At 52.9% G+C, this 27,735-nt stretch overlaps 3 protein-coding genes across 3 annotated transcripts in view; 1 reads left to right on the top strand and 2 right to left on the bottom strand.

The window, feature by feature from the left end:
- Window positions 1-1,579: 1,579 nt before the first annotated feature.
- VOLCADRAFT_62591 (uncharacterized protein) lies at window positions 1,580-1,942 on the top strand (the record flags this gene model as incomplete). Its single annotated transcript, XM_002952489.1, has 1 exon — window positions 1,580-1,942. A coding segment is annotated over one exon (363 nt), but the record flags the coding sequence as incomplete, so codon positions are not given.
- A 13,320-nt stretch (window positions 1,943-15,262) lies between these two features.
- VOLCADRAFT_93284 (uncharacterized protein) lies at window positions 15,263-21,441 on the bottom strand (the record flags this gene model as incomplete). The annotated part of the gene is made up of 9 exons (XM_002952559.1): window positions 15,263-15,315; window positions 16,139-16,207; window positions 16,801-16,970; window positions 18,356-18,433; window positions 18,788-18,921; window positions 19,923-20,000; window positions 20,609-20,782; window positions 20,974-21,115; window positions 21,293-21,441. 9 exons carry the CDS (start codon window positions 21,439-21,441, stop codon window positions 15,263-15,265), a joined length of 1,047 nt encoding a protein of 348 aa, XP_002952605.1.
- Window positions 21,442-25,472: 4,031 nt separating this feature from the next.
- VOLCADRAFT_93285 (uncharacterized protein) overlaps window positions 25,473-27,735 on the bottom strand; it is a gene marked incomplete at both ends in the record, with an annotated part of 6,512 nt that continues 4,249 nt past the window's right edge. Inside the window, 3 exons of the mRNA XM_002952560.1 lie at window positions 25,473-26,214; window positions 27,147-27,205; window positions 27,452-27,540. Of these exons, the coding sequence (XP_002952606.1) occupies window positions 25,473-26,214; window positions 27,147-27,205; window positions 27,452-27,540 (890 nt within the window). The remainder of the gene's footprint in view (window positions 26,215-27,146; window positions 27,206-27,451; window positions 27,541-27,735) is intronic.

Here is a 27,735-nt window from a genome sequence, read left to right on the forward strand (position 1 = left end):
CCTTTTTCGATGGCTCGCCGTGTGGCCCATACCNCTTTTCATCAAAGAGGCGACGGGTTCTTCTGAGATATTGGATGAAGCTATTCTTCTTTTGCAACGGACATTCCATCGTTTATGGTTTCATTCCCTACAAACGCGGAGGGGGGTTAAGAAACTTAGGAGAATGCTTAAGAACGATAAGAATGTCTGAAGAACACGGAGGCGTCGGGTGTGCATTCTTAAACATTCTTACACTGGGATTAAGCGGTTTTATGTAAGTATGTCATATAAGTATGCATCAGCCATGAAAACATTCTGTAATGAATGCCTGATGGAGCTCTTATAGTTCCAGGATAGGTAATATATCACAGTGATTGTGAAACAGTGAACATACCATGAAATTTCATGAAAATCATGATTTTCATCCTGGAATTATAAGAGCTGTTGATGATCATCAACATGTGTCTAGGTCTAGACCTTAGATCTAATAATGCGAGATCGAACAGGTTTAGACCTGTTAGATGGATTAGCGAGTTCATAGATATCTATGGCTACATCGATGGCTACACCGACGTAGCCAATAATTAAATCCCCTATCAATCACCATGAATATCTAGTGGGCCGCACTGCATATACATCAGTGTACACTGATGGAGGGTGTCAAATTGGCGGCCCATCCTTGCATTCTTGGGGAGTCTTGGCAGCTGCAGGATGCAAGAACATGCATCCAGTCAGTTGGATACATCCTACACCCCTTTTCCATATCCTCAAGCCAATGCTTGCAAACATCCCACACCCTGCTGACTGCATCCCCTCATCCTCTGCCATCCTCATCCTTGGTGGGTTGGTGTTGACTCTTCCTGGGTCCACATTTCTATCCTTCTCCTTCCTATCCGTATCATGTGCTCGACCCTCCACTGCATCCTGACTGAGCATTCTGCCACCAAGGGGATAATAATAATTAGCCAGGTGCAGCTGTCAATGAAGGTTTTGGTAAATTCGGTCTCCGGCACCCAAGGGACACCCAAGGGACACCCAAAAGACAGGGAAGCGACACCAAAGGGACATGGAAGGGACACCAAAGGGACATGGAAGAGACACCAACGGGACATGGAAGGGACACCCAATTGGGTGTCCCTTGCAAGGGACACCAAAGGGACACCCAAGGAACGCCCAAGGGGCACCCAAGGGACACCCAAGGGGCACGGGAGGGATACCCAAGGGGCACGGGAGGGATACCCAAGGGGCACGGGAGGGATACCCAAGGGCACCAAAGGGACACGCGGAAGAGACACGCGGAAGCGACACCCAAGGGACACCCAAAAGACAGGGCAGAGACACCAAAGGGACATGGAAGAGACACCAAAGGGACACCAAAGGACATGTGGAAGGGACACCCAAGGGACACCCAAGGGACATGGGAGGTACACTGTAAGGGATAAGCTTCCTCCCCTTTGGGGAGAACCTTCGGTGTCAAAGGGGTAGCACCGGAGGATACCCTCCTGTACCACCCTGCCACCGGAGGGTACCCTCCTGTACCACCTAGCCACCGGAGGATACCCTCCTGTACCAGCCTGCCACCGGAGGATACCCTCCTGTACCACCTTGCTACCGGAGGGTACCCTCCTGTACCAGCCTGCCACCGGAGGGTACCCTCCTGTACCAGCCTGCCACCGGAGGATACCCTCCTGTACCACCTTGCCACCGGAGGGTACCCTCCTGTACCACCTTGCCACCGGAGGATACCCTCCTGTACCAACCTGCCACTGGAGGATACCCTCCTGTACCACCTTGCCACCGGAGGGTACCCTCCTGTACCACCTTGCCACCGGAGGGTACCCTCCTGTACCAGCCTGCCACCGGAGGATACCCTCCTGTACCACCTTGCCACCGGAGGATACCCTCCTGTACCACCTTGCCACCGGAGGATACCCTCCTGTATCACCTTGCCACCAGAGGGTAACCCCCTGTACCACCCTGCCACCGGAGGATACACCGACAGTATCCTAGCACGGCAAGAACGTAGTAGGGAATCTCCGGCAAGTAGGCCGAGAGGTAAGCTACCTGGGCGGGGTGCTATGGTGAGGCACTTAAGCATCACGACTACTTGGTATTCAGAGTTCAAGACTCCGCTGCCGCCGTCTCAGATTGTTTCGTACGGGTCTATGTATGCTACTGCTTGTCGCTGGGTTGGACTTCTTCCTCCTCAGCGAGGACTCTAAATTCCACGCTTCTGCAAAGCCAGTCATCCGCGTCCAGGTGAGCGACTGCTACAGTTTCAGTAGCCTCAAACTCTTCTTGTGGGGGCTTGTAGAAAACACATGAGTCTGCCAGCCTCTCCATGGCAAGTAAGGATGCTTCCATTTGGATTCAGCTAAACATGGCAGTGGCCTCGGGGCGCCTCTTGTTTTTCATGCAGCTGCAGCAGCCAGGGATGGTGTTGGGCAGTGGGCTGCAGCAGGTATGTGGCCATGTCAGGCTGCACGCCAGGTTTTTGTACAGGGGCCAGGGCTGATAGCTGACTTGCTGAACAGGTGTTGAGTTGTTTGTCGTACACGCACATATGTTCGTGTACGGCATTTGGCGCAGCTCACAGTATACGCACACGTTTTAGCATAGATAGAGTACTTATGCGTCTTGCGACAGCTCTCAGCATCTTGAGGTGTCGTGTCTTAAAGCATAGGTTTAGGTTCGAAAGATTAATTCAAAAGTTTCGTAGTCTAAGGTTCGAGTCCAGCATAACACCCCCTGAAATGAGAATTTGAATTTAAGAATTCCTGAGATATCTGCGGCAACCTCAGAAAAGGGTGCTTACAAGTAAAATTACAGGTGAGAAAGCAGAGGTCGATACACGTAACTGAATGGCATTTTCGTCATGACCACCCCTTAAGAATCCCACATTTTTAAGGCTTAAGAATGAAGCAGCAAAAAGAATTTCCTGAGAATATGACTTAAGAATGAGTGCCATACTTAGCGAACCTATGGTAAGAACGGTTAAAACCGTCCAAAGAGCAGCTAAGTATGCTTTAGACAAAGAATCAATAAGTTGGCCTAAGAACGTATAAGAACACCCCAAAGAATGGAAGAGAATGCATAAGACTGCTGGGCCCGAAGAATGCTAAAGAATTTGAAAGAACGGTTTTAAGATAAACGGAGGTCATATGAACGTTCTTAGAACGTTCTTAGAACAGTGTAAGAACGTTCTAATGATTATTCAATTTTATCAATTTGGCTGGGCTAAGAACGACTTAAGAACGTTCTTAACCCCCCTCCGCGTTCGTAGGGAATGTATGACCTTCACAACCTTCGATCCACCCACATGCATTCAACCTACTCGTTGCTACAGGTTATGGCTGTCTCATTTTTCGATGCCTCCAACGATGCCCAACCGACCTACGCCTGCCCCGGCATGACCAATATCACAGTCAGCGCTTCGCTGGCGGCGTCACGGGCAGGACTTAGCTCCGCAGACTTCCTCAGCAGATTTCTGGTGGGGGTCTCTTTGGAATTCAACAGTGCTGCAGTGATGGCGGTGGCGGACCTACCCTTCCTGGCAGCAGTGGGCCTGACAGCCGTCATCTGATGATAACCATAATTATGCATAAGTGCCTAACCTACGTAGGTTAGGCACTTATGTATACATGTCCATGTGTCTGCAAGGGAACATAACAAAAGCGGCTCGCTTGGCTTGAATTATTGAGCACTGATTTGAAATTGTGGCCCTGCTGCTGCATCCTTGCTGCTGTACCGCATGTGGGCGACCCGCACCAGCCACACGGCAATGATGCTTGATCCACTGCAGTCTTCTAGGTTAACCTGTAAGACGACCTAGGTCCTGGCGGGGTAGACGGCTTAGGAATTATCAAGTGTCAACAAAGAAGGCCCTTCGCACGGGTCACTACGAAAAAGCTTTCAAGCTCGCTACTTGTATAGAAGGAGGGTTCGTGAAATTGTTGGCCGCTGCAGTGTGAGCTAGCAGGCGTCAAATGGCAATTCATAAATTGGAATTTACAAAAGACTATGTGCTACATGCATATGTACGCATGCACACACGCTTCATCCATCAAACATACATATGTACGCATGCAAAGGCTAAAAACCCGCATGGATGTCTGGCTGAAGAATAGAAGCAAGGTATGTGCAGATATGTATCTGAAAGGCAACCCCTGATGCAAGCAATCACAAGTCATGCATGCATGCGCAGGTGATACCAGCCGTGTCGTGTAGCAGGGTGCATATGTGGGAATGGGTGGTTTGCAATTGCTGATGCTGATCTCATTGGCTGTGTAGGTGATGGTGTGTGTTTGCTTGTGACTTGTTTGCATGGTGATTAACAGTACTGTAATAGATAGGAATAGCAATATTAGTAGAGTGATCAACTGAGCTTGCAGCATAAGCTTAATGTAGCAGCTGACCGCTGAAAAGGTCTCTCGAGTTGCTGGCGGTCGCGCTCTGCACGTATTTATAGCGCTGAACTGTGTACCGGCTGCTACATTCCCCCCCCTTTGGAGGGTTCCGTCCCGGGCCTTTAGAGCCTCGTATACCACCAGCCTGTGCCTACCTTCGCCTACCCTTGGGCAGTGGGGTGCCCAAGCCCACGTCACGTCATGGTTCCCTTCATGCGCCTAGCCTTCAGGTTTTTCAGGCACAGAGACAGTCCAGTCGATTCAGCTACTTTATAGTTTTTAGTGCGAAATTAGCTCACTGAGTCGCCACACCCGAATTACCACTCGAACGTGATCGATGGGGGTTGAACCGACGACTTCAGGATCGTAAATTTCACGAGGTCTCGATACCAAATGTAACAGCTGACCGCTGAAAAGGTCTCTCGAGTTGCTGGCGGTCGCGCTCTGCGCGTATTTATAGCGCCGAACTGTGTACCGGCTGCTACACTTAAGCTGATTGGTTAGCTGTGTATATTGGAGTGAGAGAAATCAACACTCAGACACTTACATGCATAGTTGGAACAGGTTGGAACAGGACTCGATACGCCTCGGGAACAGAACTCGATAATATCGACGGCCCACCATGCGCGCTTATTAGTTGCCATATAACGAATTATGTGCACACAGAGATGGAATACACGCTTGGTGAAACTAGCAAGTTCACTTGGTTTTGGCAGCCGCTGCTGTTGAGATAATTGTCACTACGCATACATAGTTCGCTGAAGTGCACACATTGGTCTGTAAACACTTAATGGTCTATAGATTGTGCCCTGGTTTATTAGGGGGTGTTTGAACTTAGATTAGAACTTAGAGGGTTTAGGGGTTAATCCGTGGCATATGGAAACATCCCGTGGATTAGGAAAGGTTAGGAGGAATAACGATTCAGGATAAGTGACCACTGTACATGCCTGTATGCGAGGTTCACGAGGATTAGATTCTGATTAGTATGCTGTAAAATGTGCGAGTTTCCGTGAGAAATCATCAAACGTTATAAGCAATTGAAATAAGTCTTCCTTCGGTAGGTAGGCGGGGTGGAGGCCAGCTACCCCGAAACTGCAATAATCGAGAGGGGAGTGTCAGATCCCCCTCATGCCCAACATGAAATGGCTGGCAGGACTTGCCGAAGTCAACATTCCGTCGAGCCACGAGACAGCGGTGGGCCGGCGCCCATGCTGAACAAACCTCCTCCCGGGGCTCATACCCCGTGAACTGCTGTGGGGCTCCGGCAGCAGGCTGTCGCTTCAGGACACTCTTGGGGCTCGTACCCCTCGTACCCCTCGTACCCCTCGTACCCCTCCACCCTTACAGGCCAGGGCAACAGGCTGGTGCCAACCCTCCCAACCAACCCCAAAGCGCTGCAGCACAATCGCCCATTATTACTGCGTTGCCGCATGCTTGGCTTGCTTTGGCGGGTCCGTGCACTCCTTCACGAAATGGCCCAAGTTACTGCAGCTGTAGCATGGGCCCCTGTGTGCCACCCCATTGGCTGCCACCTGCTGCACCGCGGCCATACCTTGCCTCAGCTGCCTCTTCACGACCGATTTCACCACCTTCTTTTAAGCCCTGTGGCAGCTTTGACAGCCTTTTTGGGCGGGGCCCCAGCGCGAAGCGCCCAGGGGGCCCCCGACCTGTAGGATTGCCCATGTCCGTGTGTGTGTGTGTGTGTGTATGTGTGTGTGTGTGTGTGTGTGTGTGTGTGTGTGTGTGTGTGTGTGTGTGTGTGTGTGTGTGTGTGTGTGTGTGTGTGTGTGTGTGTGTGTGTGTGTGTGTGTGTGTGCGTGTGTGTGTAACGGACCAAACATAATATCTCGCCCGGCTGAAACGCGTTATAGGTACTATGTAGCATTCTCTATCGCAAGGTATCTCGCCTGTAGCCAACAAAAATCGTATGAGCACAAACAAGTTTAGCTGCCTCCATTCACCGACCTCAAAAGTCACATCAACGCCTCTCGCGCTAAATTTCATCCCGAAAGCTGCCGCGTATCTCATTATGGAATTCTGAGATGGCGGCGTATGATAACTCGAACACCCAGCTTGTGTTACCATTTGCCGGCATGGGCAATCCGACTTGCCACCAGCAGGCCAACAAATTTGCTTTCATTTCTCTATGAAATACACAAGGTGCTTGTTTGTACATTTACTTCGGCCAATGCACGGGGCCTCCAAAGAGTTGCACTGTGCCGCTCTTACTTATCTGTTTTTAAGCAGCCCCTCGCACAAATGTGTCCGGTCGTACTTCGCGAATAGAGAATCCGTACATCTCGTCCCAAAAGTCAGGAGCGAATTTTGCCGCGCAGATGCGCGCGTGCGATTCGCAAAATGCGCCTGTACAAGTGTATATAAAATTTCTTGGCGGAAAGGACCAGGCGCGCCAGCGCGTTGCGCAGGTGGGCATGTTGGCCAAAGCCGCACGCGGCATGCAGGCTGGACTATTGCGTGGCTGCTTTGCAGTAACTAAAAGCACCGAAAGCCAACGTCGTAGCTTGCAACTCTGGGCTCGTGAAACTGCCGCGGAAGATGAAGCGCTGGCGAAGAGGCAATTGTATGCAGCACCTTGTTCAGAGTAAAGTCAAATTACAAAGTTGCGCAAAGTATAACATACATAAACTTAATTAAACATAAGAACAGATAAGACGTTTAGAGCCTTGTCGGTGACATGGACGCCGCCGTTGGCTTGGAACAGCTATTTGCTGTGCATAGGGACGTGCCCGCGTTAGCCGTGTTGCAACAGCTCAGGATGGATTTCAGCCAGCAACAGCCTCAAGAGCTGCTGCACAACCACCGGGAATGTCTTCAGTTGGGCACGTGTAGTTTTGGTCGGCGGGGTCGAGCAACGTACGCAATGCGCACAGAAACCAAGGTGCAGAGTTCTGTAACATCGCCAACATATCCGGTACGCGGTGGCAGGCTTGCCGAGCACGAAATGAAGGGGGGGTCGCATCTCACCATTCGACTAAGCATGCATGTGCTCCGTTGAATGCTCGGTAGCGTGCGAGTTTACCCCTATCAGGATGTTTGTTTGCATATCCCTCCAAGCGAGAGGGCTTGCACCTATGCTGATGTTCGTTCCAAGAAGTAAACTGAGGACTGATGCTATGGTGAAAGATTTGCACGTAAATTCGCCCGTGAAATAAAACGCCCTGTAACTCGCTTACGCTAATCTCACATTCCAATATGCCACTGCACTTTCCTCTCCAGCCTGGCCACATTCTCTTCCTCGCAAACGTACTTGGGCACCTTACAATCCAACACCATACGTGCTTTGGAAACGCGGGCAGCTGCTTCACAAGGACCCCCCTATTTTAAGCAGCCTCTCGCACAAATGTGTCCGGTCGTACTTCGCGAATAAAGTGTTCGTACATCGTCCTAAAAATCAGGAGCGAATTTTGCCGCGCAGATGCGCGCGTGCGATTCACAAAATGCGCCTGTACAAGTGTATATAAATTTCTTGGAGGTGCGCCAGCGCATTGCGCAGGTGGTCTTGTTGGCCATAGTCGCACGCGGCATGCAGGCTGGACTATTGCGTGGCTGCTTTGCAGTAACTGAAAGCACCTAAAGCCTACGTCGTAGCTTGCAAAACTGGGCTCGTGAAACTGCCGCGGGAAGATGAAGCGTTCGGCGAAGAAGAAGTTGTGTGCAAGCCATAAGGCGCCTGCTTTCGGTAGCGCAGCGCATAATGCACATGGTTCCGACTAAACTCAAGAGGCAGTTGTGTGCAAGCAAACGGTCGCGTTTTTGGTAGTGCAACGCATACAGCACCTTGTTCAGAGTAAAGTCAAATTACAAAGTTGCGCAAAGTATAACATACATAAACTTAATTAAACATAAGAACAGATAAGATGTTTAGAGCCTTGTCGGTGACATGGACACCACTGTTGGCTTGGAACAGCTATTTGCTGTGCATGGGGACGTGCCCGCATTAGCCGTGTTGCAACAGCTCAGGATGGATTTCAGCCAGCAACAGCCTCAAGAGCTGCTGCACAACCACCGGGAATGTCTTCAGTTGGGCACGTGTAGTTTTGGTCGGCGGGGTCGAGCAGCGTACGCATTGCGCACAGAAACCAAGGTGCAGCGTCTCTGTAACATCGCTAACATATCCGGTACGCGGTGGCAGGCTTGCCGAGCACGAAATGAAGGGGGGGGGGCATCTCACCATTCAACTAAGCATGCATGTGCTCGGTTGAATGCTCGGTAGCGTGCGAGTTTACCCCTATCAGGATGTTTGTTTGCATATCCCGCCAAGCGAGAGGGCTTGGACCTATGCTGATGTTCGTTCCAAAAAGTGAACTGAGGACTGATGCTACGGTGAAAGGTATGCACGTAAATTTGCCCGTGCGCCAAACGCCCTGTAACTCGCTTACGCTAATCTCACATTCCAATATGCCACTGCACTGCTTTACTCTCCAGCCTGGCCACAATCTATTCCGCGCAAAAGTACTTGGGCACCTTACAATCCAACACCATACGGGCTTTGGAAACGCGGGCAGCTGCTTCACAAGGACCCCCCTCTTTAAGCAGCCCCTCGCACAAATGTGAGCGGTCGTACTCTGCCGAATAAACGGTTCGTACATCGTCCAAAAAAGCCAGGAGCGAAATTTGCCGCGCGGATGCGCGCGTGGGATTCGCAAAATGCGCCTGTACAAGCGTATATAATTTCTTTGGCGAAGAAAGGACGAGGTGCGCCAGCGCGTTGCGCAGGTGGGCATGTTGGCCACAGCCGCACGCGGCATGCAGGCCGGAAATGTGGGTGGCTCCTGTGCCGCAATTAAAAGAACGAAAATCATACAACGTAGCTTGCAAAGCTTGGCTCAGGCAAGGCCGCAGGAAGAGGAAGCGTTGAGCGAAGCGACACTTTTGTGCAAGCAAACGGTCGCGTTTTTGGTAGCGCAACGTATACAGCACCTTGTTCAGAGTAAAGTCAAATTACAAAGTTGCGCAAAGTATAACATACATAAACTTATTTAAACATAAGAACAGATAAGACGTTTAGAGCCTTGTCGGTGACATGGACGCCGCTGTTGGCTTGGAACAGCTATTTGTTGTGCATAGGGACGTGCCCGCGTTAGCCGTGTTGCAACAGCTCAGGATGAATTTCAGCCAGCAACAGCCTCAAGAGCTGCTGCACAACCACCAGGAATGTCTTCAGTTGGGCACGTGTAGTTTTGGTCGGCGGGTCGAGCATCGTACGCATTGCGCACAGAAACCAAGGTGCAGCGTCTCTGTAACATCGCCAACATATCCGGTACGCGGTGGCAGGCTTGCCGAGCACGAAATGAAGGGGGGGTCGCATCTCACCATTCAACTAAGCATGCATGTGCTCGGTTGAATGCTCGGTAGCGTGCGAGTTTACCCCTATCAGGATGTTTGTTTGCATATCCCTCCAAGCGAAAGGGCTTGGACCTATGCTGATGTTCGTTCCAAGAAGTGAACTGGGGACTGATGCTACGGTGAAAGGTATGCACGTAAATTCGCCCGTGCGCCAAACGCCCTGTAACTCGCTTACGCTAATCTCACATTCCAATATGCCACTGCACTTTCCTCTCCAGCCTGGCCACATTCTCTTCCTCGCAAACGTACTTGGGCACCTTACAATCCGACACCATACATGCTTTGGAAACGCGGGCAGCTGCTTCACAAGGACCCCCCTATTTCCCGGTTCCGATTGCCATGAAAATTGGAACAACCAAATACGGTAATACCGTCATTGCAATGGGTTATGGCGGGCGTCGAATTTATTTTTGGGCACACCTTCCAGAATCCAGTCATAGTTTTTTACACACACAATTGTTTGGGCGCCGTGTCTCGAAGTTGCACACAGACTTGGGCAGTTCTCCAAGAAGAGTGCCACCTGAAAGCGTCAGAGCTACTAGATAGTATCTCGGATTAAGCAGCATAAAAGGTACAAACCTGTTAACTCTATGGCAACATTTATGTGTAACTATTACAAAAACAACGCTTGCGATTGCTTCGCAGGCTTTCATCCTACTTTTCGGTGGTACAATACTACACTAACATCTGCCGCCGGAATGTCGGCGGAGCGATCTGAGGCGGCTATACCAATTTCCCTTCTTCGATCAACCTTTTGGAGTCAGTGGCCATAAGGGCCATTTTCCAGGGAAGCTTTCGCGCTGGATTTCTGCAGAAATCCGAAAGGATGTATTAGACATTATGATAGGACCGATAGGCGAGCGCATAGTACCGACAATACAGCAGGAGCTGAAAGTCCTTATGTATTTGTGGGAGAACCTGCTGTGTGGCAAGCCCTCAACCATGATGGAGTTGTTGGGCAGATTAACGTCTACATGCAGGAAGAGTGGATATCGCCTGTCAAGGACTTAGCAGACCATTGCGGTCGTATCAAGTTAGCTGACATACACCTACGAGATCCTTAATCTCGTAGTTGATACAGTGGGAGCATCCGCTCAATACTTCGACTATCAGGATTACCTCCGGCATCTCCCCAGAAATGCCTCTCCTGGCTTGTGGCAAACATTTATGGCCTTTGACAAAATGGAAAGCAGTGGGGATATTGGATGCTGGTCTCACTACGGCCACGATGTGGGTGTGATGGGACCTGCCTACATTGCCAACTCGGACGAATTTTGTCTCGGTTGAAGAGGATGGCCGGCAGATTCATAGGGGACGTCGCGAGCAGAGCATGCGTATTACGATACACATAGCCCTGCTCTGCCCCACCCATCTAAGCTTCAAGATGACACCGTTTAGTACCGGATCTTTCACCACCCATTACGGTGGCGGAAGTAATTGCAGCACGAACACGTCCTGGTCTAGCGATGCCGACTGTGGGTGAAGCAGGAGGATCAAGTGATGGAGCTATAGGGAGACAATCGGTGGCTACTGGAGAGCCCCCACGGAATTAAGTGGTTCGAACCAGCAAACAAGCCAACAGCAGCAACTGCGACGCCAACAAACACAGCCCCCGCAGCAATCACAAGCAGCACAGATTGACACAACTCGCGACGTCCCCAACGAATCCGCCAGCCATTCTCTTCAACTGAGACAAAATTCGTCCGAGTTGGCAATGTAGGCTGGTCCCATCGAACTCACATCGTGGCCGTAGTGAGACCAGCATCCAATATCCCACATTTTGTCCATTTGAAGGCCGTAAACGTTGGCCTAAAGCCAGGAGAGGCATTTCTGGGGAAATGCCGGAGGTAGTCCTGACAATCGGAAGTACTGAGCTGACGCTCCCACTATAGCAACTACGAGATCCTTGATATGGTAATCTCGTAGGTGTAAACCTGCTAAGTTGACTCGACCGCAATCATCTGCTAGGTTCTTAATGGGCGATATCCACTCTTCCGGCATGTAGACGTTAACCTGTCCATCATCGTTGAGGGCTTGCCACACCGCAGGTTCTCCCACGAATACATAAGGACTTTCAGCTCCTGCTGTATTGTCGCTACTATGCGCTCGCCTATCGGTCCTATCATAATGTCTAATACGTCCGATCGGATTTCTGCAGAAATTCAGCGGAATACATTTCCCTGGAAAATGGCCCTTACAGTCACTGAACGTAATTCTCCAAAAGGTTCATCGAAGAAGGGAAATTGGTATAGCCGCTCCGCCGACATTCCACGGCATGGTCCATTGTGCTGTTGCGGCCGATTTTATAATTCCCTTCTATTCAAAAAAGGTTATTGATGTTTTCTAGACGGACCGCGTTAACCCGGTTCGGTCGTGGTTGTGGGGAGTCCGAAAGATGTGTTTTATTACCGTACTGCTACGAATTCTTCGCGCCACACCGTTCGTGGGTACCCCAAAAATGTAGCTGGAATTTTTCGTTTTGTTACACCAATTCGCGAGGGCTGTCAGTTTTTATGGCACATATTTGTTTACGTGAACACACATTTCGCGGGGCTCCAGGGAAGCCACAACAAGGAGCGACAGCGTCAAAGCTCCCAAACTGCTGGACAGATCGTTTACTATATGTTTACGCAGAAGAACAGAAGACAGGCCCGGTGGTGCGGCACCAAAGTCAGGTGCGGTTTACCAAACGCCCCGATACACAAACAAATAACAAATAAAGTTCTGGCTTATCTACACCATGTACACGGCGTACGACACATTCGTGCCAGACAGTTTCGCGACAAGCAAATAATTTTTCCCATAGAGCTTTTTCCACTGTGACACACTTCGTGGCCCAAAACGAAAGGTGTGGCGCGAAGAATTCGTAGCAGTACGGTATGGTGCTATGAGAGTTAAGGTGCAAATAGTGCCTATCCGTCCAGCTGTCGATTTTGGGTTGCAAACTACGGTGTTTGTTGTTGCGTAGTTGGTCCCGGAGCGGACGTCCGAGCGGTGTGTGAGTTGGGATGACACTGCCTAGGGATCCCATGCCTCGGGGTGACACAGCCTCGGGGCAGATAGAAACGCCAACCTCTCCAACATTACCTACCTACCTATTACCTTACCTACCTACCTACCTACCTGCACAGCCCTAGTACCGGGGGTACACCCCGCTTCTACGCTACCATGTACCTTAAGTCAGGATAATGGCAAGTTCCAATGATGGGTGAGACCCCTATAAGAGGAACACCTTCACCAGATATCCACTGCTCAGCAACACACCACATCCATGGCCGTGGGCCTTAAGGGGACTGCAGCCATGTTCGCATCACGCAAGGTCCTGGGGCCTGTCCTAGATGACCCTTTGCCAGACGAAGCTGCATCGGACAGGCAGCGCTGCACGGTAATGCACCTTAGCACGTATTAATAAATATGATGCGTGTGCTGTACTATACAGCAGATACTGCAAACAGCCCGGAGGACCATGCTTGTCAGTTCTAACAGGTGTTTGACTTGCTGTGCATGGTGAACCTCATGTTGACGGTGAATAAGCTCGGCAAATGTCCAAAAAAAAATCCAAAAATCCAAAAAAAAATCCAGCAGGGGCATTGGCTCGTGTAGGGGGACGTGTCCTCTGTGGATGTTATGCAATGGGGGAGGAGAATGGTGCGAACGCCACCTAACGCTTCCAACTCGTGGCTGCTGGCAGGCTACAACCACTCGAGGTCCGAGCTTTCTTGGCCATGGTGGGCTACCAGCGGACTCTAGTTCCAGGATGTAGCTAGGTAGCGCGGCGGCCATTGTCCACCCACATTGTCCACCGCTGAAAAGGCCTCCCGAGATGCTGGTCAAGCTATTCGTGCGCATTTGTAGTTGTTATGTGTGCCGTACTGTGTAACAGCTACTACAGGTACCCTGGCGGTGGGAGCCAGCTGAGGAGTAAGCAGCTTTCATGACCCTGATGGGGGGGCCTTGCAAGCCAAGGCCAATGCTGTACACTCCAGACCTCATAAAACCTTTCCTTGTCCAAGCAGATTGGTGCATCACAGCCGTCGCCGCTTGCTTGGCACATCGAGACGAGGAGTGCATGAATGCAGTAGCCCAGTTTGCAAGTAAACCATGCTAGCGAGGCATGCAGCGGCACGACAGCAGCACTGACGAAGAGGCCCATATATGTCGCCACCTGGTGGTAAACAATTTGTTTACCACCGTAGGGTTGGCACGGGTACTATACTAGAAAAGAGTACTATACTATAATAGTACTATGCATAGTACTATTTACTATGCAGGGCTCTAAACTGGTACTAGTTTACGACGCTCGTACCGCGTTCGTACATAGTAAAATAGTATAGTAAAAATAGTACTAGATAGTACTAGATTTGGGTTTGGATAGTGTCCAGTACTAGTTGGACCAAGTCGAGATCTGCAGTCAAGCTGTATTTTGAAGGGCTATAGCCGCGTCTTCGAGCTGTGCTACGTAGTTATTGATGAATAATGTCAAAGGAATCCAGTATAAAGAATGACAAGGCGATCAGAGGCTTGCAGCCTGGTCCAGACGTCCCCCCTGAAGTTCTCCGTTCTCGGAACGAGCTTTTTAACAAGCTACGTAACCAGAAGAAGAACGCCAAGACGGGTAGTCTTTGGGACAACTTCGATGTGGAGTGGTGGGGTGGTCTACCAAAGCTAGTCTGCCTGTTCTGCGATGAGCCGCTCAGCGCCGTGAACCCATCCTTTACCAACGCGCACCACATCAAGCAAGGTGCTTGCAAGGCTATCAAACAGCGTGCAGCGTCACTCAGCCAGCAACAGCAACAGAGTGGAACCAGCTCTGCTGCGGCGGGCAACGATAGATTGAGCTGCGGCAGTTTGCTGAATTGGAGGGTTACGTACTGGGCCGTTGTAGTGCAGGAACTTCACTAGTATGGCGTCCGTGTGTTGTCTTGTCAACACTGGGTCTTCTATCTGTGATTATGTCTTTATGTGCCATAACACGCCTTGAGACATGGGGTTTGGGGTCCACCTACCGGGCACTGAACTAACAAAAAGTGATCTGGATGACCACAGCGATCTGCTTTCTCATGTCTAAGTAGGTATTTAGAAAGAACAAAAGAAGACCTTTCCAATGGTGTAATTTTCAGGTACAACGGTTGGTCGTACACCCCCCTTCTACAGGGAGCGTGTACCTGCCTAGTAATAGTATCATAGTACTATATTACTATATATAGTACTATTTCTTACTATACTATACTATTTGGGAAAATAAATATAGTATTTTTGCCAACCCTAATGAATAATGTCAAAGGAATCCAGTGCTTTGTTTAAAACAAAGCACTTCCATCCCTACCTCTACCTCTACCTCTAAGGCGCCAAGTTTGTACCTGAATCTGAGTTTACGGTAGTACTTACTGTAGTACTTGCGCAGCGCCAGGGATCTACCTGCTGCACGGAAAACCAGCTAGCATGTTATTTCGCACACCAGCGGCTCCAGGCATACGATTTTTAAATTAGTGTGCGTGCGAGGCCGAGTGCTACAATTTGACCTGCCTTGGGTGCTTTGTCCCGGAGAACCAGGAGACGGCTCCTGGCACCACAGGCGGAGGACAGCAGCAGCTACAGCCAGTCGGCATGACCGCAACCTCCTGCCTCCTCCAGCGAGAGCCATCAGGCGGAAGGCATCCAGAGAGATGCACCAGGCCTGAGGTCCACATGCTGAATGACCCCGTGCAGAGCTGGCCATGGCAGCTCATGGCCAGCACAAGCAGCCTAGTAGCTACGTATACAGGCGGATTTGGTGGCTTGCTGCCGGTTTCTGCTAGTTTCTAACTACCTTCGATTCCCAACATGAGACGAGATCTGACATGTGCCGGTTATCACGTGATGCGATATGGGGCTTTTCATATACACAAAATTATGAATATTTATGGAAATGGCCAACCGGAAGGCAAGCACATGCATGCAGCAGCAGCAGCAGCAGCAGCAGCAGCAGGTGCACTGAGCAGCCGCCGGTCTCTATTTCCTTTACTTCCAGTCAGCCGCACTGCTGCACGCTGCTCTCCATCTCCTTCTTCTTTCCGGCCACCATAACTCGACGAAGGCCGGCGACGGGCGACCAAGCATCAATTCCCCCCCGCAAACCGCCACCATCACCATAACCCTCCATATTATCCCAGCACCCCGCCATTCCAAAATGCACCATGGCGTCATGTCAGGTCTGCTCGTACATAACCGTACCCGTACATACCTTAATCTCCCAACAGCACACGACCACGGGCCATATCCCAGGCCCACAAACACGAACATGAACCATCCCATCCACCGCCTGCACGCCTGCACGCTTCCATGCATGCATGCTTACTTCCGCGCCACCATATTGCAATGCTTCCCATACCGGCGACCTGACGGACCTGTCGGAAAGCACGCGGCACCACCACCTGGCCAAGCAGCTTTGTATGCACGTGCAGCACCGCCCAGATCTGCAGACCCAAATGGCCATCAGACCCAAAACCAGACCGACATACAGGCACATACGCGGTCTGCCCGCCAGTCCACACATCAGTTCGCCGTACGCCGTATAGCCCATCGCCTTTCGATTACTCCGGGGATGTGTACGGACACAAACCAGCGATCAGCATGTATGTGTACGGGCCTTGTACGTCCGAGTACTTTTCCGTACGTATGCTCGTGCACCTGTAGATGCTGTACACTCTGGACGATTTGCGGATCCCTGAATGCCATCGCGTGTGGTGATTTGATTGGTAACGAGCGTCACGAGAGTGCATGGTTGTCCGACATGGTACGGAAACATGCAGAAAATGAACCATACAGGTGCTGATGACTGCAGACGCGCATGAAACAGATTGTCACCCCCGTCTTCCCCTCGTGTCCCGGCCTTTCCCTCCTCTCCCACCCTTGCTCCCACCTTATACGAAACACCCGCCCGCCCTCCGTCAACTCCCCCATCCATCCATTACTCCTTCATTTAACGCGCCTCGAGCCGCTACCCCACCGCATGCATGCGCCGCACATCCCCCACTTCCACTCCCTGCCCCGCCCTTGAGCACCTTACCTCCAGATCCCTTTCCCCTAAATTCATATCCCACCATCACCCATTCCATTACCAATGCCAAACCACCACCCTTCCCAATCCCCACCCCGACATGCCGCCGTAACTGCCGAATTGTGATGCGGCACACAGAGGTTGATTGGATGCGGTACAGGATGCGGTACGGTGCGGTGCTGGGCGGTACGGTACGGGTACAGGGCGGTACGGTACAGGGCGGTGCGGTATAGAGCGGTACGGGTACAGGGCGGTACGGTACAGGGCGGTACGGTACAGAGCGGTACGGTGCGTGCGGGTTGCAGGCGCCAAGAGCCAAATCCAACACAACACCCCCGCGGCCCCATCCACCGCCCTCGGCCCGCTCTTGCTGCCCCGCTCCCCCACTCGCTGGCAATTTACTGGGGAGGCAGGTACCTGCGTAAAGCATCATCCATCCATCACCGTATGCATGTGGGCCTGTGCGCATGTATACATGTATGTTTGCCCGTCTATGTGGGGGAATGTGAGTGTAGTTGGGGGCCAGGGGGAGTTGTTGGAGCCTTGAAAAGGGGTGGCGGTAGAGGCGGTGGTGGTGGTGGTGGTGGTGGTGGGAGGTAGAACAGGGGAGAGGTATTAGAGTGTAGAGCGGTGGTGGTATGTTCGGGAGGTGTCTGTGTCGTACATGGATGTGGCCTTGCCTTCACCGGCGCCTTCTGGCCATGCATCGCAAGCACACACACCGAATAGGTTGGCCGTTGGACAAAGGTAGTTGGGGTTGTTGAGATTGTTGGACAGGGATTGTTGGAGACATGTTTGTTGGACCGAGAGTTGGTGCTCTTCACGGTTGAAATCTCTTCGCAGGAAACACGGCGGTTGGCACTGGCTGCTTTCGCCGTAACGGCGCGGTGCTTAAATTCGCACTTATTAATCCGGGCGACCGAGGAGGGGTCAGGGAAGTGGACGGAGAGATATACAGAGGTTTACGCATCGGTCTCTTTAGCACCACTCCCTGTCGATCCTCCAATTCCGGTTGGAAACGGTTAAACGGAAACGAAAACGGAAACGGAAACGGAACAACGCACGAAAGAGCCCCCGGGAGGGGGTTGCACGACGGGGGAGGCAGGCAGCACAAGGTCAGCAGCAGCAGCAATAGCAGCAACAACAGCAGTAGCAGCAGCAGCAGCAGCAACAACAGCAGTAGCAGCAGCAGCAACAACAGCAGTAGCAGCAGCAGCAGAATCTCTGACGGAGGGAGGAAATGCCACATGCAACACAGCGATACACACACACTTGGTGGTCTTACTAATACTCACTCGTAACAAGGTACACGTGTTTGCGCTGTTGGGGCGCGGGCAACCTAGGCACACCCACATCGTCTGTCGGCCCCCCTGGCGCTGCAATAACAATGCAGCGCCGACAAAAGCACACAGCCACTTCACACCGTGCATATACTGTGACAAAATCTATCCCTGCTATCTGTGTTTCCTCCGTCTTGTCGCAGCAGCAAACTGCGCCAACAGTACACACACAAACACACACAGCGTCTCCCCAGAAGCACACCGCATAAGGCTTTTCCTCCCACCAGGACAGCCTATCCGCCCACTCATCGCCCAGAGCGCGCACCCACACCACTACGAACGCCATCAACGTCCTGACGGTCCTGCAGCGGTGTTTGCAGTTTTGCTCTACGTACAGTACTGTGCTGTGCTGCGCCCTCCCTGGCACGCACGTGTGTGTGCGTTAACAAACGCAAAGAGGAAAGCGAGAGCCGCGCGGCCGCATGCCGCAAGAGAGATATGCTGTGGGCTGTTTGCTGTGGGCTGTGGTAGAGCCGTTAAATCCTTCTACCTTGCCATGCACCGCCGGCCCCACCCCGGGGGTGCTGATTCCAAGGACCCCAACACCCCCCCCGGCCCGGGGACGCTATCCCGGGGTCCGTCCTCGGGGTTGGGGACCCCGCGTACCGCAGACTTAACTCAAGGTCCGTACTCCGTACTCCGTACTCCGTACTCACCTGTCCGGGGGATCCACGGTGCAGCTGAAGGCGATGTAGTTGACGAACTCGGGTTTGTCCTCGTGCCGGAACTTGGCCACCAGCAGCATAACCTCGGGGTCCGAAACCACCCAGTCCAACTTGGTGGTCAGGACCTACGGAAAGAGGGGGAGCGGGGAGGGGGGCTATTGCCGGTGCAGGTGCAGGTGCAGGTGTGGAACTAGACCGGAAGAAAAGAGGAAGGCTTAAGGATTTGGAGGCTGCAGCTAAACGGCTGAAAAAGACGTGTTGATGGATTGTCCCAATCTGCATGTCCCAATCTGCACAGTCCCTGAGGGCCCGGAGGTAGATCCGAGGGCTCCAGGTAGATATTCCTGTATCCCACCATCACCACCACCACCGCCACCACCACCACCACCGCCACCGCCACCAAGGTGGGAGGTTGGAAGTGGCCCAACCAGGGATTGTAGGTCATAAGGGTGGTTGTTCCAGGTCAAGGTCGTACAAGTCCTTACTGCCGTACACCCCTACACAATAATACAATGGAAGGAAATCTCGATGTGCAGCATCTGGAGAGGACGACCCCGCTCCGACCCCGTGCTGCAGTGCGGATGGGGTTCAGCCGAGATAGTCTCCAGACGCTGCACATCGACATTTCCCCAGATTGCATTATTGTAGGGTTTCCCGGGTATCACGTGTGGCCCGAACACCGACGCCGGGAGTCAAACTGGGGTTCTTCTTACAACCCCATTTCCGCCTTCAGCTCTTCCCCCCAACCCCATCCGTGGAGAACCGAAACCCACAGCCGTCACCTGCCGCCGGAGGACCCCCGAAGGTGTTCGACTACTGCTGCCCTCACCCGCCTGCACCCAATCCCACCGGCACGGCACGGCACGGCACAGTACTACGACAGACGTACGGCACCTCGCCGACCCCTCGCTCCCCTCGCTCCCCTCCCGCCCACCCCGGTCGCCCCCCTCCCCCCCCTTGGCACTGACTCGCCCTTTCCGCAACCAGCAGCGCCCCCAGCACCCTTCTCACGCACGATCCTTCTGAACTCCTAGGGCGTGTAGCCAGTAATCCCATGGTCCAGTTTCCCTGGGCCCGCTTCGTGTGTATATCTAAGTATTCGATGGATATCGGCGACCTGGCGTACCTGCCGGAATTGCGGCACTGTCACGTGGCCAAACAGCTTAGCTGAGTGGTCGTCTTGGGCAGCGTCGTCAAAGAACGCCTGAGAAAGGGTGTAGCGGACCGGGATCCGGGATTGATCCAAGAAAGGATAAAGATGTCCCCCGGGGGACAAAGGAAAGACAAAACACCGAATCCCAACGTTTTTGTAACACAGCAAAGGCGTAACCCGGGATGCTCAGATTGGCATTTGCGTCGTTACAGTTTCCAGCAAGCCCCAACATGACCACCAGATGTGCGCTACACCACCACCACCACACAGCACGTGCGGCTTCCTGCTCTCGCCCATTCACCCCTAGACGCCAGCAGGCTGCATGCCGGTCAACCTCACCTTGCCTGACGCCTGACGCGATGAACCTGACTTCACAGCCATCACACCTGACAACCATCACATCCCTCTGCGGCCGGGCTTACCCTTATATAACTTGCCATTCTTCACGCTCAAGTCTGACCAGCACAATATGTCGCGTTGCTTTCTCCTTGGACACTTCCTCCTCCTCTCTGTCCTTCTCTCCTTCAATCTTATCCCCCCAACCCCCCCCCCCGATTTTCCATTCTACAATTTCCCATCTCCCCCTCCCGCTTCCGTCCCTCCCCCCTTCGCTGGGGCCCCCCATTTTCTCCCCCCCCCCCCCGCTCTGTGACGCCCACCTTGACAGGCTGTCCCCTCTTGAGCGTGGTCTCGCTGAGGCGGTCCAGCAGCGCCATGACCTTGGCCTCGTCATCTGGGTTGGGCAGGATGCGCGAGGACTTGAGGTAGCGGGTGCGGTCCAGGAGCTCGGAGGGCTCGGGGGGAACGTTGGTGAGGGGGTCCTTCTCCAAGTACTGTAAGGGCGGGCGCGTGGTTTGGAGGGGCGCAGGGGGACGAAGGTGGGAAAAGGGGTCAGGGAAGGCCAGGAAGGTAGCGAGAATGGTAGTAGGGTGAGCTCTTTTCCACGGAGTAAAGAGAAGGTTGGAGAGGAGGGGATCGAAGGGGAGGGGGAAAGGAGAGGGGGAGGCGGAGGGAGGGAGCTCACCGGTATCGTGAACACGAGCTCGACGTCGTGGATGAAGGACCGCGTGTCCACCATGACCAGAGTGGCATCCCGTTGCACTTTGTAATGTTCACAGATAAGCTCAATCTCCTTCGCGCTGAGGTACCGGTCGATGCCAGCCATGCTGCGGTGTGGGTCAACCCAAAATGATTGAGTTTATCTTTCTTATATGGAATGAATTAATCTGTCCGAAACTGGGTGCATTCCAAGAAATCGGTTGCACAACCCCAAGGCCGAGAATGTGAAAGTGTTGGAAGCGGATTACCATGTGCATAGCCAAGCTCCTAGTTGTATTACTCACCTCAGCGCGCTGAGGAAGTGATTTGGAAATACATAACCGGAGTTTAGTTTGTCGAAGTCCATCAGAAACTCTTTCACACGGATGCGATTCTTGAAGACGTGTTGCTTAAGACGACGCATCGCGCTGTCTAGGGATACGTCCTGAGTCATTTTTGTACAAAATCCCTATGCAAGATGCGGCGTTGCAGGTATAGACGACGCTGCTGCAAAAAAACGTTTGGATAATTGAGTACTACGTTGCGGAATTAGAGGTATTTAATGTTCACATCCAATTTGATTATAGTATGCAAAGTTTGCACGTTTGGTAAAAACTTAGAAACGTGTACGGATGAGCGGCGAGCCAAAAGAAATTTCCGCCATGCCCTCCGCTTATAACACAGCCACAATTTTAACCTTGTAAAGAATAAACATATACGCATTTCTTGTTTGATAAATTGCGTGACCTTGCCGTGCCCAGGTGCTCCGATGCACGCAGTGCCAATGGCACCAGCACAAGTTGTGACCATGGAACCTTTAATGAGATTTGCACATTCTAGGTGGAAGCCCTACGGCGGCCTTGTGCGACTTGTTCCCACGAACCAGGGACAGCCTGCCTCGTGGCTGTCTGCCTCGTGGCTCGTGACAAGTGGCAAACCGCTCATCCAAAGTCCCTAGACCCAACAAGCCAGCAACGTCAGCAATCCTTTAGCCGAAAATCATACAACGGATGAGCGGGCTGCTCCCCACATCATCTCATTACGCGCGGTATTCCGCTGCCAGCTGTTGCTACATTCATGGCTGCACCTCCGCCCTTCCCCCTCGCCTTCATAATCTCTGCTCTGTTACAGCACAAAGGCACCACCACACTTACCTGACTCCTATGCTTACAGCCGTCGCTATTAGACAAAAGCTCTGATAACTGCTGATACGGAAGATTTGTACGACGATGGGCAAGGACGAGCCAGGCTTTCAGGAAAACTTCCCGGGAAATGAATTCCGTTGCGCTCAAATCCTAGGATCGGCTGTCCTCCGCGTCCTCTGATTTTCCTTGATCACGTCCATGTCAACTGCAAGATACCTACCTTCTCATCGACCGCAATTCTGTGCGCGCGCCTAACAAAATTCCGCGGCATAGGCTGCTGGCGGCTGCTGCTTTCCTCGCGTCCCTCTGCAACCCCCTCCCCCGTCAACTCCAGTCGCACTGCACACTTCCAAGCGACGCCGCCATCCGCCCAGTTAATCATGGCCAGCCAAGCAAATTTCCAAGTACTTTTCAGTGCTTGCATTCAGCGCGCGGCAGATAGTTTAGTTAAGTTACAGATAGTTTAGTTAAGTTACAAAGCAATCAGCGCGGGGGTGTAACCGACCTGGAAATAGCCCCCAGGGGCCGGATCGAAAATACCGACCACCCTAACCATGCCCACCACGTCATCCACCGCCAGCAGTTCCACGACCACGCCGCCGCACTTGCTTCGACTTCACCGCACCCGCACCTCCTAGTGCGACCCTTCCTTTGCCAACACGACCAGGCTTGCCGTACACACATTTGCAAGAGATTTGCCGAACTGGCAAGTGCCAGTCATAGCAGCTCTTGGAGGTACTCACTCTTGGCAATACTAGTAGCAGCCGCAGCCGCAGCAGCGGTAGGACCACGGTGTCTCCTCACGTTGATTGCATGACCAGTTCATGCGGACACAGACAATGAGAAACGAGCGGGGAGGGCGTGTGTGTGGCCACGTCAGCATGCGATGTGTTTACTACCGTGTCGTAGCATATCAAGCGCGAAATTACACCTCTACAGTACGACACAGTACGGCAGATATGTACAGTACAGCATGGGGTACATCGATGGCCCACGAGGGGGAAGCCGTAATGCCGTACACTTACAAGAGGTAATTTCCTCTGATGGCCGCCGCATCCTGAGGGCAATACCCCTCACCAAGCCAAGGCCGAGGAAGGCGCGCCAAGAGAAAACATGGGATAAAGAAGGTCGGTTACGGATCGCATACGACCTAAGGAAAGCAATGCCGCGCCGACATGGCCCAGGCGACATGCACATACGGACGGACACACACCCCACAGCAGAGCAATATCATGTTTGGCAGGCGGCCGGGTAGGATGAGGTGGGGGCAGGTTATCATTATTTTCATTGTTTTGGAGCAAATGATACTTGAAGCTAGCTATGAAAGGCTACGGCTGCCCTCAACGCTCTTTCCTATCCTGTGCGCCGCTGCAGGGTGGTCTCCACTCCGCAAGTCTGCAGGCGCTATCATCGGAGGTTCGCCTGGCTTGATGCGGTTGGGGGACATGGCCTGGCTTGATGCAATTACGGGGCATGGCCTGGCTTGATGCAATTACGGGGCATGGCCTGGCTTGATGCAATTACGGGGCATGGCCTGGCTTGATGCAATTACGGGGCATGGCCTGGCTTGATGCAATTACGGGGCATGGCCTGGCTTGATGCAATTACGGGGCATGGCCTGGCTTGATGCAATTACGGGGCATGGCCTGGCTTGATGCAATTACGGGGCATGGCCTGGCTTGATGCAATTACGGGGCATGGCCTGGCTTGATGCAATTACGGGGCATGGCCTGGCTTGATGCAATTACGGGGCATGGCCTGGCTTGATGCAATTACGGGGCATGGCCTGGCTTGATGCAATTACGGGGCATGGCCTGGCTTGATGCAATTACGGGGCATGGCCTGGCTTGATGCAATTACGGGGCATGGCCTGGCTTGATGCAATTACGGGGCATGGCCTGACACGATGCGGCTAAAATTTAGTATTACTGTTTATTACGTTCTGTGGGTGTTCCTAGTTTCCCGGATTACCGTACAGAAAGGAAAGGATTTGCTTTTTCTGAGTTTGTGTGTTCCGTAGTGTGCATGTATGTGTGTTGGGTAATGCGTGCATGTCTGTTTGTGTGTTTTCATTCACGTGAAGCAGGTGGTATCGATGTTCTTTCTGTCTCGCGTAAAGTGATGCAAACTTGATGCGCCTTTGCAGCTGTACTGCTGTCGGAAATCCTTGCTGTCGCATTTTCGCTGTCACCACTACCCCCTTGCGATTGGCTTATCACCATCACCTTCTAACCGTCGGCCTCTCGCTGTTGGCTTTTTTCAACGTCGCCATCGCCGTCCTACCGTCATAACCACGAGCGGCCAGGCTTGCAATGTACGAATCGGAGGAGCCCGTGCCAATTATCCAGCGATTTCTGTTAGTGGCATCGGTACAAGATAAAGTTTCATTATGTGATGCTACATTATTTGCTCCCACCACGCATTTCGCGTTTATTCGCTCCTACCACGCACTCGCGTTTGTTGGCGATGTGAATGACACCGCTCGTTGGGGTCTGGGAGGCGCGCCGCGCAAGGCTGCGTGCCTGTATGTCTGTCTTTATCTGATGACTGGAAGGCGGTGGGGCTCAGCCCCGCAGGGCGGCGTTGAGGCAGACAGAATCCTATTGCGCTGCGCTACCATATCACATCATGTAAGGAAAGGCCGAGTCGGGCAGGGTTTTGGTTGGAGGAGGTCGCAAGGTCTGAGAAGACAGCCGGCTAGCAGGTTTATTTATCAAACTGAACCCTTTCACACCCCGGGCGCGTTATCGCTAGCCGCCTAATGAGCACAGCCCTCTTCGCCTCCCTCGTAGCCTTTGCACTGGTATCACAGATGCCGCTCTTTTTCCCTTGCCCTCTACTTGCCTTGTACGGCGATCATCACATGTGCCACCGCACGCATGCCATACATTCAGTTTTAGGGAGGGATCACTCCGCAACACGACTTGTTCACTTGTCTCGTCTTCCTTTCCCTGTTTCTAAACCCTTCATGCAACACGCCATCTTCCTCCACTTGCTTCCACACCACTATCACACCCACACCCACACCCACACCCACTACCATAATAACACTATACACCGCTGCCCCCTCCGCTCCAAGTTAGCGCATCCTCCTCTTCACCTTCCTCACCACCTTCCTGACATATCACCTCGCACTGTGCTGTACTTCGTTCGGTAGGCTAGGCAGTCCGGTAGGTTAGTTTGGTTCCTCTAGTAGGACAGCAGCTCTCTAACATTATCTGTAACATAAGCCACGCGGTTAAAGTGCTCGGTCACGTCACGCGACTCCTCTTTCCTCCAAGCCAAGCCAAGCCAAGCCAAGCCAAGCCAAGCCAAGCAGTAGAGCAGTAAGAGTCAGCCATCAGGTCGTTTCCTCCAACCGCCGCAGCAGCGCTCCGCTGCCGTACACCTCACCATGACGCATCATCTCCCAAGCCGCCGACAGGTCATCAGGACGCCATCGGCGATAGCGCCGCCAGCCCGCCGCCAGTGCATCGTCGTCCGAGGGCTGGATGAGAACAGTTTTTCCCACCAACCTTGTCGCCGCCGCGGCGGACACATTGAGCTGCCGTACAAAACCTCGACAGAGGTCCGTCCCGTGCCCTGGCGCCGCCGCCGTCGCCAAAGACGGTGGCGGCGGTGCGGCCGCAGCAGCCGCCGCCGCCGCCGCTTTTGGAACGCCGCCGGGCCGCGCCGCCGTGGCCGCGAAAACGCCATCAGGTTGCCGCCTGCTCATGCCGTACCACTGAACCCAGCCAAGCTGTTGACGCTGCTGCTGTCCATCAGGGAGAGCATGGGTTGCTTGCGTCCCTGAAACGCTGGTCTTGCCGTACAACGACTCGTCGGCGCAGTACGTTGCATCGTAGTTCTGAGCTCTGCCGCCGGAGAGGCCGTCGGGGCTGTAGCAATTGAAGCTGTAGCAATTGGTCGCAGGGACTAGTACTGCGCCGCCGTCGCTGCCGCTGGCGGAGGTCTGCTCCTGCGCCAGCGGCGGCAGTGGCTCTGTACGGCCGCTAGAGACCCCTCTGTACGGCTTGTCGCAACGATGCCACCACCACCAGAACCCCCCGTCAATCACTGGGCGCTGGCGGCACACTGCATACCTGTCGGGACAGCACGCATACCGTACATGCCGTACACAACATGGAATCACCATACCACCTTTCTCCCTGCATCACATCTTAACTTGTTTTGTCCGGCAATGCAGACAACAAATCGCAGACAACACAATCTATCCTAGAGGACCGCATGTGTCACTGCCATCAGGGCCTTATCATTAATTCTTCCACTACCCACCACCCGCGGATCCTTTGGGGAGGGAAGAAACGATTTGGAGCGGTGGGAGCGAGATGAAGCAATTCGAGGACGGAGATTTCGGCCGCGGCACTAATGCCGCTGCGGTTCTGGGTACTACTGGGTTCATATTGTAATTTTGGGATCCTCTTGCTGTCCAGCGCTAGCGTGGGGGCAGCCGCTGGTGAGGTGTGCTGCTGGGGCCTCCCCCCCCCACGACTTGCACCCATGGGCCGGTGGGGGGGGGAGGGGCGGCCCCAGCAGCAGCAGGCTTTCTGGCAGGGTGTCGCGAGCATCACCATGAGTGTCATCAAAGGACCCCTGGAAGCGGTAAGTGCCTTCAACTTTATGAATGAATCTTTGTTCCCCTCATAGTCTATGGCAGCCTGAAGGCTCCATAACCATAACCATAACCATAACTATAACTATAACTATAACACTATAACAATAACTATAACTATAACTATAACTATATCTGCATATCTCTACATCTGTATCTATATACCAACCCTATAATATATCAACCCTATAATATATCAACCCTATAATCTTAGCATATATAAAACCCTAACAGTATATGTATAACCCTGATTTGACTGCAGTCGCAGACGACAGTACCGAACGTGACCGACACGTGACAGTGTAAGCGCTAGCGCTCGTTTGGGATGCCGCGGGTCGTTTCCCCCATCCCACCCCAGCCCACCCCACCCCAGTGCAGGTTCCAGCACTACTCCCTGCTCACCAGTTTCCGTCTAGCAGTAGCGGCAGGTGTGCTGAGGCCATCACGACATCAACCACGTCCTGGATTGGGTGGGTGCGAGAGGGGGGAGAGAAAGAGTGAGCGTGCATGCATGCATGCATGCATGCATGTATGTATGTATGACTTAGATTACACTGTGGGCCGCGAGAGCCGGGGGCCGAAGCCGAAACACAGCGCAAGGGTCGGGAGCACACAGCACAAGTCGGTTAGTCTTGTGTGCTCCCGACCCCGACTCAGACTGCCAACACTCTACGCATGTATGTATGTATGTATCCATACATACGGACCTGTTTGGACTCGAAGTTGGTGATGTGGGTGGTGGTCAGCAGCGGCAGCTGGGTCACCAGTACGGTGGAGCGCCGGGAGAGCAGCTCTCCTAACCAGGGAGGGTTCACATGGGGTGTCGTACACAAACCACCACAACCGTCACAGAAGTGAAGACCCAAGCCAACGGGGGGAAACAGCGCCAGAAGTGGGGGGGGAGGGGGAGGGGGCATGGAGGGGGAAGTGACGTGATGACGGAAAAAAAGAGTGACGAGATTTATAGATGTGATGCAATGGGCCAGCATAT

The sequence above is a fragment of the Volvox carteri genome (genome assembly GCF_000143455.1).
Source record: "Volvox carteri f. nagariensis unplaced genomic scaffold VOLCAscaffold_30, whole genome shotgun sequence".
Taxonomy (NCBI): Eukaryota; Viridiplantae; Chlorophyta; class Chlorophyceae; order Chlamydomonadales; family Volvocaceae; genus Volvox; species Volvox carteri.